At 36.6% G+C, this 16,586-nt stretch overlaps 1 protein-coding gene across 1 annotated transcript in view; it reads left to right on the forward strand.

Moving 5' to 3' along the window:
• The window catches only part of RYR2 (ryanodine receptor 2), a 371,658-nt gene that overhangs the window by 182,386 nt on the left and 172,686 nt on the right, over positions 1–16,586 (forward strand). Inside the window, exons 20-24 of the mRNA XM_071581075.1 lie at positions 3,953–4,194; positions 7,111–7,303; positions 9,765–9,981; positions 10,193–10,297; positions 13,664–13,767. Of these exons, the coding sequence (XP_071437176.1) occupies positions 3,953–4,194; positions 7,111–7,303; positions 9,765–9,981; positions 10,193–10,297; positions 13,664–13,767 (861 nt within the window). The remainder of the gene's footprint in view (positions 1–3,952; positions 4,195–7,110; positions 7,304–9,764; positions 9,982–10,192; positions 10,298–13,663; positions 13,768–16,586) is intronic.

Genomic DNA, 16,586 nt, shown 5'->3' on the forward strand with positions numbered 1-16,586 from the left:
AAACATATTTTGTTTATAGTTTTAAGGAAATTGAAGTTTTCACTTGGAATAAAGTGAAGAATATCTATACCTAAACAATTAACAAAAGACAATCCATATGTTTCTAAAGGGAAAGTTGATGAATCTTACCTGATAAAAAAGTCATTTAATAATAATAACTAGAGAAGTAAACTCTGCTTTTACACTGACTTGTATTTAACACCTCTAGCAACCTTTCTTCCTCTCGCTGCATTCCCCACACTGGAAGGCATACTGTGTCTTGGGGCTAGCTTAGAGCTACATTTTTGTTGATTAGTCATCTTGTATGTAGAAAGAAAATATTTATAGGTGTAATAACCTAGTCTAGTGGAGGGATGTGAAGGCTAGATACACTTAGCATAGAGGTGTGAAAGACTTTTAGCAATACAGGTAACCAACAATTGAGGGAATATATCTATATATCTAGCATTGATTTTGAATACTCCTGTATTCTACATCTTTAATTCAAGATTGAATGGCTTTCTTATTACAAAGCTGACACAGAAGTGACTATCTGGAGGCATGTTTTTTTTCTATGAGAGGCTAGGTTCAATATTATCCCAATACTCACATTAGAAAAGCACAGGGGTTTTTCTTTTCTTTCTTTCTTCTCTTTCTTTCTTCTCTTTCTTTCTTCTCTTTCTTTCTTCTCTTTCTTTCTTCTCTTTCTTTCTTCTCTTTCTTTCTTCTCTTTCTTTCTTCTCTTTCTTTCTTCTCCTTCCTTCCTTCCTTCCTTCCTTCCTTCCTTCCTTCCTTCCTTCCTTCCTTCCTTCCTTCCTTCCTTCCTTCCTTCCTTCCTTCCTTCCTTCCTTCCTTCCTTCCTTCCTTCCTTCCTTCCTTCCTTCCTTCCTTCCTTCCTTCCTTCCTTCCTTCCTTCCTTCCTTCCTTCCTTCCTTCCTTCCTTCCTTCCTTCCTTCCTTCCTTCCTTCCTTCCTTCCTTCCTTCCTTCCTTCCTTCCTTCCTTCCTTCCTTCCTTCCTTCCTTCCTTCCTTCCTTCCTTCCTTCCTTCCTTCCTTCCTTCCTTCCTTCCTTCCTTCCTTCCTTCCTTCCTTCCTTCCTTCCTTCCTTCCTTCCTTCCTTCCTTCCTTCCTTCCTTCCTTCCTTCCTTCCTTCCTTCCTTCCTTCCTTCCTTCCTTCCTTCCTTCCTTCCTTCCTTCCTTCCTTCCTTCCTTCCTTCCTTCCTTCCTTCCTTCCTTCCTTCCTTCCTTCCTTCCTTCCTTCCTTCCTTCCTTCCTTCCTTCCTTCCTTCCTTCCTTCCTTCCTTCCTTCCTTCCTTCCTTCCTTCCTTCCTTCCTTCCTTCCTTCCTTCCTTCCTTCCTTCCTTCCTTCCTTCCTTCCTTCCTTCCTTCCTTCCTTCCTTCCTTCCTTCCTTCCTTCCTTCCTTCCTTCCTTCCTTCCTTCCTTCCTTCCTTCCTTCCTTCCTTCCTTCCTTCCTTCCTTCCTTCCTTCCTTCCTTCCTTCCTTCCTTCCTTCCTTCCTTCCTTCCTTCCTTCCTTCCTTCCTTCCTTCCTTCCTTCCTTCCTTCCTTCCTTCCTTCCTTCCCTCCTTCCCTCCTTCCCTCCTTCCTTCCCTCCTTCCTTCCCTCCTTCCCTCCCTCCCTCCCTCCTTCCCTCCCTCCCTCCTTCCCTCCCTCCCTCCTTCCCTCCCTCCCTCCCTCCCTCCTTCCCTCCCTCCCTCCTTCCCTCCCTCCCTCCTTCCTTCCCTCCTTCCTTCCCTCCTTCCTTCCCTCCTTCCCTCCTTCCCTCCTTCCCTCCTTCCCTCCCTCCCTCCCTCCTTCCCTCCCTCCCTCCTTCCCTCCCTCCCTCCTTCCCTCCCTCCCTCCTTCCTTCCTTCCCTCCTTCCCTTTTTAGTCCTCATGACCTTTAGATATATGACTCTATATATTGCTATTTAACTAGATATTGAGTAGGCACAGTAGTAGTTTTGCCTTTTAAGTACACTTGGGAAGTAAAAGCAGTAGCAGTAGGAGCATGACATTGATATTAAGGATTTTTAGAACCACAGCAAATTACTGAGTGATACAGGACTTGAAATAAAGAAGAAAGAGATACAAGAGCATTTTGAAATAAAGTAGCACTACTTTTGTATCATTTAAAATGTTATTCTCCTGAATGGATAATCAGTGTTACAGAATACAGTTTGCTAAGTGATATTAAGCCTGCAATGTGTACTTATTACATTTATATTGGTAACTGGTTAACAGGTGTCATTTTTGTTTGCTGGATTTAACATCTATTAAATATTCAAACAAATAAATGATTGTTAATGGTATCTGAGTGAGGATACTGTTTCAGTTACTAAAGCATTTTTTTACTTTAAATTTGAGATGTTGCCAAGAGGTTGCCACAGCTTGTCAAGAGCACAGATTTACTACCCATTGTTACTCTTCTCATGTGGGTGCAATTGGCACTGCAAGCAGAACCTGGGCAGAGTCAAAGAAGACTGCAAAGCCCTGGGGGTGCAAGTGAAAAGTATTGGTGCTCAAGCTACCCCTTCTTTTATTTTACCAGTTACAGAAAAGAGTGCAGCCACACATAGACATATAATGCAGATCAGCTTTTTGGCTTCATGACTGGTGCTGTTGTGAGGGTTTTGACTTTTTTTGGCAATGGGACATTCCTGGATGACTATAGCCTGTGTTTGACAAACCTTTGCCACAAAGGAACCTGCTTGGTTGATGTGGAAGGAATGATGGACACTGGATTTCTCCAAGGCTTTCGATACTGTTTTCCACAGCCTCCTCAAGAGAAACTGATGTGTTATGGTTGAGACCAGGGGTCTGTGCAGTGGGTGGGCACTGGCTGCCCACCTACACCAGAGGGTAGTGGCAAATCTCTCCTTTTCAGACTGGTAACAGTCACAAGTGGGGCTCCCCAGGGACTGGTATTTGGCTCAATACTTTTTAATATCTTCATAAGTGATCTGGGTGATGGGATCAAGTGTATCCTAATGGAGTTCATCAATGATACCAAACTGAGTGGGGAAGTGGACACCTGGAAAGGGAGAGCTACCCTGCAGGAAGACCTAGATAGATCGAAGAGTGAACTGACAAGAATCTTATGAAGATCAGGAGAAGTGGCAATGTCTTGCACCTGTGAAAACATAATCTAAGAGTGAAGTACAGGCTGGGATCTGTGTGACTAGGGAGCAGCTCTGTGGAAATCCTGAGGTCCCAGTGGACAGCAAACTCAGAATGAGTGAACAGCAGTGGTGTTTTTTAGAGAAAACCAACAGGTTGTGGTGCTGGGCTGCATCAACAAAGGCACCAGCACTCTATTCAGTGCTTGTCAGGCCACACCTGAAATACGGAGTTCATTTTTGGTCCCTGCTATGCAAAATAGATCTAGACAGGCTGAATAAGGTCCAGAGAAGGTCCATGAAGATGACCAAAGGACTGGGAAGCTTGTCATGGTAGGAAAGGCTAGGAGAACTGAGTTTATTCAGCCTTGATAAATGAATGCTTAAGGGAAACTTTATCACTGTGTTCCTGTATGAGTGGCTACAAAGAAGATGGAAACTCCCTTTTTGCAAGGCATCATATGGAGAAGATAAAGGGTAATGGGTACAAGTATCTCCTGCAGAGATTCTGATTGGACACAGGAGTTAAATTTTTCACAATGAGAAAAATCAGCCATTGAAATGATCTCCCTGGGGAAGTGGTGGATACCCCAACATTGGACACATAAGATTCATTTAGACAGAGTGCTGGGCCATCTTGTCTTGGTCATGTGCTTTTGCCAAGAAAAGGTGGACAAGATGGTCCTTGAGGTCTTTTCCGGCCTGGGAATCTATGTGATTCTATGAAATAAAATTACTTCTGTTGCTTTAATCACACAAAGCAAGCTTGAAATTAGAGTTGAATGAAAAGTATGCAGCAGTTCATAATGTACTTGAGATAAGTTTTTAATAAACATTTTTATTCTTTCTGTTTAAGCATGCGACCCAACATCTTCTTGGGGATTAGTGAAGGCTCTGCCCAATACAGAAAATGGTACTATGAACTTATGGTGGACCACCTAGAGCCCTTTGTGACCGCAGAATCAACTCATCTACGAGTGGGCTGGGCTTCAACAGAAGGCTACTCACCCTATCCAGGCGGAGGAGCAGAATGGGGAGGAAATGGTGTTGGTGATGACTTATATTCATATGGCTTTGATGGTCTACATCTGTGGTCAGGTATTCTCTTGGAAATTTTGTTGTTTATTTTTGTTTAAACACTACGATCTTGTTTGCAATCCCAGTGAATTTTTTTTCAACAGCAGAAAAGTGAATCAGTTGTTTCACTTGACACTGGGAAGATACAGAAACAGTGCCCTATATCAAAATAGGATGTAAATTGACGTTGTATATTGAAAAAATTGGTTTATACAAAGTAATGCAAAGAGACTGATAATTTATGTTTCAGTCTGAGACTTTTTGTTTGTTTTTCATAGTAACTATAAATATTTTATTTAAAACTTCCGAGCTGCAAAAAATGAAGTCTGACAGTTATCTGAATTTTTAATTCCTATGTGGTAGTTTAAGAACATTCTGAGAAATTTAAGTTACAGAACGATCTATTTTTATTTATTTTCCAAACCAAAGTTTTATTATGAGTCTTTAAAAATACAGAGATTCTTTATAGGTGAAGATTTTCAAATATGTTATTTGCCATATATTTTGAAACAAGATTTTTTCCTCTGTAGTGGTGATTTAAATATATTAAGACTGACCAATTATTGCAAGACTTGCAGAATCATATTCCTAGCTTGCATGTGATGTGTTTGGTCAAGTATTCATCTTTAAAATTTTCTTGGTTTAGTTTGGATCTATTTATGAATGGTAATTTTTGCATGTGAATTCTGTGGTTAGAGAAAGCTGAACTGAGTATCTAGAGTATTTATATTTGCTGTTGATTCCACAAATACTTTATTATCTCTTCAAATTGGGTTAGCTCAGCAAAATCAGAATAATAAGAATGATAGCTTTTTCTCTTAATATTTTTCACATGATTTAGCTTTTGTGAAAAGATTCCCAGATATAATTTAGAACAGGTAGTCCTATAGTTGGACAGTCCTCAACTTCTGGAAAGGAGATTTTATTGTAGTTTCACCATGCTGAGAAAAAATTTTGCCTTTGCTTTTGGGAGATTATTGGGCAGTGATGAACTGTAGAACTGACAAGACTGGATTGGCAATTCGTGCCACTAGGAAGATACAAACATGTTTTCTAAAGCACCTTAGCAGACAAGAGAGACAAGTTAGTGAGTCAGCTGTATCATCCAAGGTCTTTGAAGTTTTGAGGCGCTGTGGCTTGATACTTGGAAAAGAATGCAGTTTTACATTTCAAAAGAACCTTCCAATCAAAACAGCAATGAATTGTATTAATAAATAATAGCATATCAGCTGGTGTGGCATCTTAGGAAAGTAGCTGCCACTTTGTCTCTCATGTATAGTGAGAATTACTTTGAAACAATGATGCATAATTAATGGTATCATTAAAAGTATGTCATAACTGAGTTTGGCAGATAAAGTATTAGTACAGAAGAACCAGAAAATAATGAGCTAACCAAAATAGCTTTTGTAGATAAGGTCACTTTTAGGGAGGAAACAAAAGATTACTGAAAAATCAAGATTATTTTTCTACCCACTGCAAACTTTTTATTCAGAAATGCTACTAAAGAATAAATGATGAATTGTTTGGGTTTCTCAAGTCAATAATCCAGCCTAGACAAAAAAGTCAAGCCACCTTTGTATATGCAGTTTTTTTAATCTATTGTGGGTGTGGATGTGGCTTGAAGATTTGAAAATATTTCTGTCTTCATTCTTCATTGACAGTATTATGTAATGCCTCTCAAACTTAGAAGGACTTTAAGTAGTTGAATGTTGAAGATCATGGCCTTTCTTTTACTTCAAGTTTACTTGTCCCTGCCATTAAATAATTGTCCCTTTCTGTGATTTGTTTCAAACAAAATCTCAGCTGTGATGTTTTCCTCTGGCAGTATCGTGAAGTCATTTTCCCTATGTAAAGTATTGGAATTGTGAGTGTTTTATTTTTCCTCTGGAGTGGTGGTAGTGATATGTGTATGAAAATTGATTTGTGAAATTAGTGAGATTTTTATTACTTTTGCTTCTGTTAAACATGTATGCCATCTTCATCTTGAAAATGTAGTGCAATTTAAGTACTTCATGTTTACAAAAGCTGGACACTATAGTTAAAAATTTAGTCCCCTGTTCTTAGTATGCATCATGGTTTTCTCTCTTGCAAACAGTTCGTAAGTTAATTTTGGAAAATGTGTAGAGAACTTTTCATACAATTTCCATGCTTTTCCATAAATTTTGTATTGTAGATGGCAGTAAACTTCAGAAACTATCATTTTCTATTTTGAGTTCTGTAGCTTTTTTCTCTTGGGAAGCAGATGTGCTTGTGTAAATGTAATTTGATACAAGGTAGAATAATCCTTTAGAATTCATATAAAACTTACCAAAATACACATATTACTGAATATATATGCCACAAAAATACAGTTGTTTTTGTATATGGCAGAAGAACACTGGTATGTGGTTTGATCAGTACACTAGTAGCATCTTATAAAAGATTGCAAGAGTACCCTGATGTGGCCATTAATAACAGGAAGTACCTAACTTTTCCTAAATAGTTCAAAGTAGGATAGTTGCCGTTGCCTTAAATAACGAAGCATTCTTTAGTAGTCTTTATCTTGAAAAATGAAGCATTCTTTACTAAAGTATGCTAGGTTTTTATATTAGATACTAATACCTGTTTTAACGTTGCAATTCTATAATGTCAGGAATAGAACATAGTTTTTCTGGTTTTTTTTGACTGTTTACATGGGTATCAGTAATTATTTCCACTTACATTAAATGTAATTGAATTATTTATGATTAAAATAGCTGTGTTGATATGGTTGTATGCTCCTATTCACTATATTGCAAGCTTAAAATCAAGTCTTGGATGTCATAGGTTAGATATTTTTGTGTTGAAGTGTTTGTGCTCTATAGCTATATTTTCTTTCTCCCTTTTTAGGCTGCTGTGAAAACCTGTGCAATTTTCCTAAGTTTTACAAAATGTGTCTTGTCTCCTTTACTTCCATAGGGTGTGTAGCACGAACAGTAAACTCTCCCAACCAACATCTGTTAAGAACTGACGATGTTATTAGCTGCTGTTTGGACCTGAGTGCCCCCAGCATCTCCTTCCGAATAAATGGACAGCCAGTTCAAGGAATGTTTGAAAACTTCAACATAGATGGCCTCTTCTTCCCAGTTGTCAGCTTCTCTGCAGGAATAAAGTTAGCATCCCATGTAGATGTTTTTCTGTTGTTGTTTGGTTTTGTTTGTTTGTTTGTTTTGTTTTTTGTGGTTTTTTTTCCCCCCAGTTTGTTTCTTTTTTTTTTTTCTGTATATGAGAATATACTGAATACTTCCCTAGCCATCTGTTCTATTTCCCTTTCTGACATCTGCTTTTCTGGTGAAGTTCTAGTTCTTGGATAGTGAGAGCTATGAAAAAGTCCCAAAGAGAAAACGCTTCTGTTGTTTTTCAGCACATTAGTGTGTTCAGGTTCTTTGCAGATATACCTTAGAAACAGCTTCTTAATAATTTCTTTGCTGACACATTGCTACATAGTCACTTCAGGGCAGTATTTTATATCAACCTTTGATATTAAAAATATATTTTCCCTAACTCAATTCTTATGAGGTAGTAACTATTATTTAAAAGGCATTATCTGCTCTTCCTTTAAGAAATGGTGGCTGTACATTTCATTTTCAGCAGGATGAGTTAATATGAATTCAGTCAATATGTATTCTGGTGGTTGTAATGGTTTTCTATAAAATTTTAAGTCATACTTGAGGTGCCAGACTTCTGCTTCCACGTATTGAACAGTTTGAGACTATGATATTAAACAAGACTGTGTTGTGTTCCAGCGGGGGGACCAACTTTAGCAGGAGTGGCAAAGGTAAAGGCTGAAAACTGATTTCTGTTGGAGGCAGATCAATTCTTTGTGAGGGGTCTTTCAAAGAATGCCTTAGAAGCTATCTCTCAGTGGGCACACCTGACTCATGTTCCAGATGCAAAATACACTTCTTTAGATTTTGCCTTGGATAGCACAGGAGATAGAATGTGGTAAAACTGTATGTGCCTGCTGCAAAATGCAAAACTATAAACCTGCATGCTTTATTTCTGTCATGGGATAAATATTTGACAGATATTTTTTGTGTGCTGCATGCACTTTTTGAGTGTGTTTTGGTACAGGATTAACAAATGTCTTGTAGGATCATAAACGGAAAAGAGACAAAATTATTCTGTTTTAAAGCTAGTTTTTTGATGTTTTTTGATTCCTTCTGGATGGAAATGTTCTAGGATGATTTTTCAGTATTATGTCATTGCTATGTTGTATTATTACCTCATTGATTGATTTTTTCAGTAACAAAAGGCCATGAAAAAGTCACCATTTTGTAATGAATAAAAGAGGATTTTCCCTGGTTTTCTATTAATATGACAAATGTAAGTGTTAGGGAAGGCAATACAAGAGGTTCTGTATTATGTCCTAAGGATTTAGTGTTAGTGAGAGAAAAGAAAGAACCATGGGATTTTTAGGCTCATTTATCAAATGAGAGAGAATGGAGAGTTTACCTTAACAGACAGAGTTCCGAAGTGCTTGATTGATTGCTCTGGGTTATAATCCCTGCCTTCTCAGACTCCGAAGGCTGCTGCTTATTTCATAGGTATGTTAAGTAAACTGATCATTCTCTCCCTAGGTACATTCTTTTGGTCTCATGATTTTGAATATATTTACAAAAGTAAAATTAACTAGAAGGAAGAATTGTTTATTTTCCCCATACTTTTATGACCCCTGCATCATAAACTTCAGCACCAGTTAGAGAAAATGGAACTGTAAATAATGCAAAGAAGTTTCAACATTTAAATGTTTTTACTTTTCTCTTTTTAAAAAATAGCATTTGGTAGTTGTTAGGCTAACAAACTGTGCTGGTTTAAAGGTAAACCAGCAAGAGGAATGAACCCAGCTCAGGAGAGATTATAAGTCAGAGTTACAATTTAATAAAGATATTACAATAAATACAATGACACAAAGAGAAATTGATTTTAAACCACAAAACCCAGTAGTATAACCCAGCACCTTGGGATATGAACAGAATGGTGTTTGTTAGCCCCTGTGCTGAGCCCCACATGGTTCCTCTGAGTCCAAAATAAAAGGAAGGGAAAAACCTGTTGGCGCAGATGACGGTCACAGTCTGGTTGAGAGTGGTGGTCGCAGTCCTGTCGAGGTTCTGGTCCTCCTCTGGATCCAACGAGTGGTACCAGAGGTCGTCAAACCCCAAGATTACATACCCTCAGGTCCAGGTGGGAACACCCAGTACCTCCCCAAGGGCGGGGAGTTCTGCAATGGGGGATCTAACTTTGTGAGTCATGGGGTATTTTGGAATTGTTGCTGTCCTATTAGCAGACATGCCCCCTCCGGCTGGGTGTGAAGGTGCTAACGACTCCCCAGAGGGGAGTTATCTCACAGCTTCTATCTCACAGACTTCTTTAACAGCTAGCTCACAGCCTGAGGGGTCAGGTGTGCCCTGGGCAGCTGCTGCAAATTCAGGGGAAATTAATAGAGGGTGTAAATATATAGCTTTGGTCACATCCTCACAGTGATAAACTGGTCCCATCCGTTGAATTAGGACACAAACTGATTAGGCTTGTCACCAGGCATGTCTTGGTAATCTAAACTCTGATGTTTACAGGGTACGTTTTTTGCTTGGAGGTCGTCATGGAGAGTTCAAATTCCTTCCTCCACCTGGGTATGCCCCTTGCTTTGAAGCTGTCCTACCAAAAGAGAAACTGAAAGTGGAGCATAGCCGAGAGTACAAACAAGACCGTAGCTATACAAGGGACCTGCTGGGTCCCACTGTCTCTCTGTCACAAGCAGCTTTCACTCCAGTTCCTGTAGATACTAGCCAGGTATGGAAACTGAAAGATTTCATCTTCCTTTTTAAATACACATATTGTAGGACTATATTACTTCACATTTGATTGAATTTGCAGCGTGTTCTAAACTTGGTTTTTTATTGGGATTTGTTGAGATCTGGTTGGTACAAAGTTTGTTCTAAAAGTTTGTGTGGCATGTCAAGCAACTCAGTTGTAATAGCCTCTTTCTCTCTTCTCTCTTTAGATTGTTTTGCCTCCTCACCTGGAAAGGATTAGAGAAAAATTAGCAGAGAACATTCATGAACTTTGGGTTATGAATAAGATTGAACTTGGCTGGCAGTATGGACCAGTATGTACCTTCTAACTTAATTTTCTGTTAATTTCTTAGTATTCAGCATGCTGGTTTCAATGTGCTGATGGGACTCCATATTTTATCATCCTCCCAAAATTGGTAAGATTTTAGACACCTTGGCACCAGAAGTAGGTAGAAACCAACAGTACTTGTGTATTTCTGAACCAAAATTTTTGAATTAAAGCTGTTTGGTGCTGCAATTTTCAGCCAGTCTGACTGACAGCTCAGAAGGCACATGGGTTTTTCACCTTTTATTTGTTTGTACAGCAAGAAGTTCAGTTGCCTGATGGAGCAAATGAGTGAAAGCAGTTATTCTTGGTTGTCTTCACATTTGCTGACTGACATAAATCTTTCAGAAATACCAAATTTATTTTTCATGAAAAATAAGTTTTGCCTAAAGGAAATTCCATTAAATCTACTTTTCGTCTTTCTTCTCTCCACTTCTTCAGTCTCATGTATGTATTAGGGGCTCCCCATAACTATTATTCCTTCTCTACTTTTAATAGAGTATGAATGTTTTTTTTCTTTTTGAAGTTAACCAGTAAAAAAGTATACAAACTGGTTATTTGGATCCCAAAAGCTGATGTTTATGTTGAAATTGCTGTGAAGGGCGTATAGAAACACACATCAAGTACTAGATGCAAGAGTAAAAACATGCATGTAATCTATTTTTGTTACTAAAAAGGTTGTGGTCTTTTGAGGAGTTCAGGTTACACATTTTATGTAACTGGGCATGTGTGTTATATTTGGCATAGCATACAATAGTACTTAAAAATAGTTGAGTAACAGAGAAGATCTCTAGATTTTGTTGTTGTTGATTACCCCACCAAATCAAACACAAGCGCCTAGTTAAATTAACCCGTCAAAATATTTTAATTGTGGTATAATCATACCAAGTGTGAAGCAGTCTGCAACAACTCTCAGTGTACCATTACTTACCAGTGAGAATATGAATGTACTGTTCAACACTATTTAAACAATATATATTACGTATTAAGTTAACCAGTGATAAATTTAGTCCCATTCAGAATGAAAATAGGTGCTTCATATTTTAAATTATCTAACTTTCTCTCTCTAGAGTTAGTGTTCTGTGATAGGATGTGCTCACTTTGGGAATGTGACAAAGTATATGCTGATTGTCTTCTGGATAAATGCCTTAATCATATTGGTTTCTCACAGATTATTTCATCAGTTTAAGCCACCGTGGCCAATTCTAGTTATCTGAATAGATGCACTGCAGTTACTGAGTACTGAGAGAAGGCATGAAATTGAAATTAGCTGGTTTAGATGCACACGAGTCATCTAATTTTAGTAAGATTTGATCTTTTAATTCAGAGCAAGGTGCATGATATATAGTAGCTACTGATGTTTTTTTCACCCAGTCAGAAAGTTTAAAGGCTGAAAGACAGATGATCTGTAAATTTAAATGGCCCTCCATATTCCTAAAAAAAAAAAAAAATCTGCTGTATATTTTTCATTTTATATTCCCTCCTATGTGTGTATTTATCTCATTGGTATGTAGTATTGCCAAAGTGATACCTCATTTTGTGTATTATATTGCTGCTTCATGCTGTGCTTGTAACAAAGTAAAATAGCAAGCTAATGTAGCAAAATTTAGGACTTTGTTAACTGGCCTTGTAGTAAGTGTGAGTATGTTTGCCATCTATTGAAATGCATCTGCATGTCTTTGTTCTATTAAACATCACCATATATTTAAAACCAGTGACAAAATTTAAGAATTCACAGGTGTCATGAGTTTGGCCATTAATATAAAGTATTTGCAAGGCAGTAGATTTTTACATTGTGCTCAGAAAAAAAAAAAAAAGTGAGGGGAAGGCAACCTACAAACTATTTTGACTATACAATAAAATTATACATTGTAGCTGTAGAGCAAAAAGAATGTCACTAGGGGAAAAAATGAGCATTAGCATTCTGAGGAAAACACCTGATATCCAAGACTTAAATTAGCTGTACACAACTTGGAGACTATATCCTCAGTTTTTATTAATGCTGATTACCGTAGCTCTTAGAAAGAAATCTGCAAAGAAACGTTTTCAGTGTCTGATGTTTCTCCTTCTAGTTTCTAATGATTTTGATCAAATAGCTTGATAGTTGAATTGCCTGTATTGTCTGTCCAAAGAACATTAATCCCATCAAACATATATAAATGTCCCCATGAGAATGTAAACATTTTTCAATCCAAAATATAAACTAATGTCTACTGTTTCAATTTGAGAATTATTATCTGCTTAGATCAAAATCCAAAAAATATGTTACTCAGAAATGTGACTTTTCATGAGATTAAGTAAACTACATTGAGTAGTAAATCAATTTGGAAAAAGTATGACAAGTAGGCTCCTTAATGTCAACTGTTAACATTCAGTTTTCCAGCATAATTATCTGATTGATTAGAAGTTGATAATGCTGATTTTCAATAACTTCCACTTTGCAGTTTTAGAGATTAATATAAATGGTGAGCTTGTGGTCTATCAAAGTGTTATACTATGTGGTTTAAAAAGTTACATCAACTGAGCCACTTTTAACCCTTTCATTTGGATATTTTACCTAATATTTTCAAACTATTTTTTTTTATCAAACGTTTGTAGATTTTGTTAACTGAACTCTACCACAAGATGCTGAGTTGAAAACAGTAGAGTGTTTAGTTAGCCCAGCCTCCTAGGTTGCCTTTCCTGGTTACAGCCAGCATTAGACTAAAATTGTGTAGGTACAGTGCAGGTTAAAAATGTTTTTGATTAAGTTTTTAAGTTAATAAAATGAAGGATTTTGTAAATTACAGTCTTTATGGCTCTGCTGTAACTACTATAAAAGTAAATTCATATTCCACTCGTATGTGACTGCTGAACAGTCTCATTCTGCTTGTATGATACTGGATATCACATAGAATAAACATTTTCTGATTTAATAGATAGGGAATATTCATCTTTTATATTGTTATTTTCAATGGATAAGGATTTCAGTACTATTTGTATCAACATACTTATACAAAGTGGGTGTAAATTTTTTCAAACATGAGACTGAAGATGAGATGTTATTTTATGGCTGTATGTCAAAACATAGATTGCACTCTTCTTGAACTTTGCATGTTTGCTGTGAACATCTGTATAATAGCATGTACAAATTAGCATTTATTCCATTTGAGATCTGCAAATCTGAAATTCAGTTGCAAATGTGAATTCTGCCTTCTTGAACAGAATGATTATGCTCTGCGAATACAAAATACTTTCAGTTTTGAAGAGGTGTTCATTTTGAGTAATTCTGCCAAGATCAGCTTTAAGTACTTTGTGGATTGGACTGTCTAGTTTTCAAGACACATTAAGCTTATTTCCTTACTGTTTTTTTCAGGTTAGAGATGACAACAAGAGACAACACCCATGCCTAGTGGAGTTCTCAAAATTGCCAGAGCAGGAAAGAAATTACAACTTGCAAATGTCACTTGAAACACTGAAGTAAGTTGCTAGAGCTTCTGAAGTTTATGGATAGTTTTCTAAGAAGCTGCAGTTTCCAGAATTGTAAATTGACACATAATTAAAATTTGACGTGTAGTTGAGGGCAATAATATGAAAACGAGGAAGTGAGATACATTAATGAATGATATATATGGTGTTGAAAATGGCATTGATAGTCTTTTTAATATCTATGAAATTTAAGAGTTATTGTGGTAATGCTGATTATGAAATGGCAGAAACAGATAGTTTTAACGTAGTTTGGAGGAAAGAAATAGATCCAAGCTTTGAAAAAATCCCTGCTTCTTATTTGGTTTAATTCAATTTAGTTTGATTTCTTTTTTCTTTTTTTTTTTTTTAATTCAGAAATCACATTTTGACACTCAATAGATTTTTTTGGATTTGACTGATGATGAGGTTTGCTTTAGGACCTCTTGCTGATATTTCTGTGTAACCTGTACATACTGCCACAGAACAAATGTTAGTAGGCATTCCCTCCTTTTGTAGATGAGCAGTTAGATGTATGAATGTTGTGGAAGATCTCCAGTTGAAATACTAGAAAATTTCAGTGGGATGTTTAAGGGGTTTGTTCAAGTAACCTAGTTATCTAGCTCACAGAGATACAATTCTTCCCCTCCGCGTTGTCAATCAAGCAGGTGCAAGTTCTTACTTTGCTGTGAATGCAGTGAAAATCTATTAGTGTAAGTAATTTCTTCCATATGTAGCATTGCATGTAGCCAACATATTAAAATATTTCTCAAAGTGATAAATGCTCTTTGGTGTATGTGGTTCTCCAGTCACTCATATTTGAAATCTATTCCTTTTTTTCCTTGTTAAAATATTGTTGCTTTTTTCTGTTCATAGAGTTTACAAAGGATGAGTGTCTTCATGTGATATTAATGTTCTGCAAATATATTTGTCCTATATTATTTAAATATTTGCCATGTAGACTGATGGTAAAATATAGTGTTTGCACTCAAAATATAAAGACTTTATAGTAGAAAGCTAGGTAGAACACCCCTCCTACACTCTCTTGAAGATTTATTGTCTGTGCTATTTACTGATCCACCATTCCTCCAGAAAGAAAATTACTTGGTGAAAAACATACTTATGACCCCAAGTGTTTAACAGTTTCTGGAGGGATATTTTGGCATTGTCTAGAGATAAACCATTTAGAGATAAATTGAACTAGAAGAAAGAAAATAAGTTCATATTTGTCTTCAGCTAGATATTAGAATTTCAAGGAAATTTTTTGAACTCCTGTCAGCACAGCAGTCTGCTTAAGAATTCAGAATACCTCCTTCCTTTCTATTTTATGAAACTACAAAAGATGATGTCATTAACTTTCTGTACAGTTGGATCTTTTCCTAGAGTAATCTGTACAATATGACTCGGGCATCAGAAGAATTGTGCTCTCATAATTAAATGCACACTCCTAATGTTTTAGTAAGTATTAAACAGATTTTTATGGGACTTTACATGATTACTGGTTCAGGACTCAGTGCTTTTCTGATCTGACCCTGAAAAAAAAATCATTTTATAAACATACAAATTATAGATTACTTTTATTTTAGTAATTTATCGCTTACTCTAGAGAGAGCCTTTTCGATAAATGGGTGGTATCCAAAACATAAACATTCGGTTTTGATATGGCTTTCAAAATTTGTATGCTTACTGAGCTCAGTCTTCATTACGTTCTTGTGGTAGTCGTTGTTTCCTGAAATATTCACTTCCAATTTTGTAATGTCATATTACGTTTATCCCATAGACATCTGTTGTTCAGGGACTAGAAAAAGAGTGCCTTGCCCAGGTTATTTCTGCAAGCTTGCAAAGGTGGAAGAAACAGTGCACTGATCAGTTCTAGGTGATCAATATTGTGATGACTGGAATTGTAAGCTATCTTGACTGTTTTTTTACTAGATGTTTCTAGTCTACTAGCTGTCAACCTCAATGGGCAGAAAAAGGGGAAGAGAGAAAGAAAATATTCTTTTAAGACTTCTAATATTTTTCTATACAATTTGCATTGAAGTACCTACTGCATGCTTGAAATATTTGCAAGACATTGAGAATGACTGTAAATGGGGTTTCGTTGTTGCTTTCTTGCAAGTTTACTAGATGAGAGAGTCAGAAATTAAGTTCTGAATTATATTTTCTGATACAACATTTCTTTTCAATATATTGGGATCTGTGTATATTTTTCAATATAATTGAGTACTTTCATGAACTATAAGAATGATATACTGTGTGAAATGTCAAGATACAGAAATGAATTGCCTCTGAAAATGTCATGAGATTTAAAATATGCTTGCTCATACTGTTTCTGCACATTGTTCTTTGTATGTTTCTTGTGGTTTTGTTGCTTATCATTTTGTGACTGACTTTTCCCTTTCTATCTGTTTACTCAATTTTGTGTGATAATTGTGGTAAATGTATCAGTGTGATGATGAGAGCTGCATTTGGCCACTTTAAGTTTTCTTGTTTGGGTTTGAAGTGCTTTAATGGTCTTTCAGGTTCTGTCAGTGTAGCATGTAGTTTTATCCTCCTGTGGCACTTTAATATGAATTTGTTTTATTGGAGTAGAGGTAATAGAGTATCCAAATTCCTGGCTTACTTACATGAAAATTAAGGTTACCAGAGGTTAACTTCTCTGTGCTGGGCTCCATTGTTAGATATATTTCTCTTATGCTAGTGAGAGCTGCATAGGAGTCATGTACTATTTATATCAGTTTAAATTTAGCTGCATGGTGTATTCTTAGCAGATAGTGTGTTTTGCAGCAGGTAGCCACTGCATATTGGTTTCCTCGTTTCTGATTTTACTGTCT

This window comes from Pithys albifrons, chromosome 2, assembly GCF_047495875.1.
Source record: "Pithys albifrons albifrons isolate INPA30051 chromosome 2, PitAlb_v1, whole genome shotgun sequence".
Lineage (NCBI taxonomy): Eukaryota > Metazoa > Chordata > Aves > Passeriformes > Thamnophilidae > Pithys > Pithys albifrons.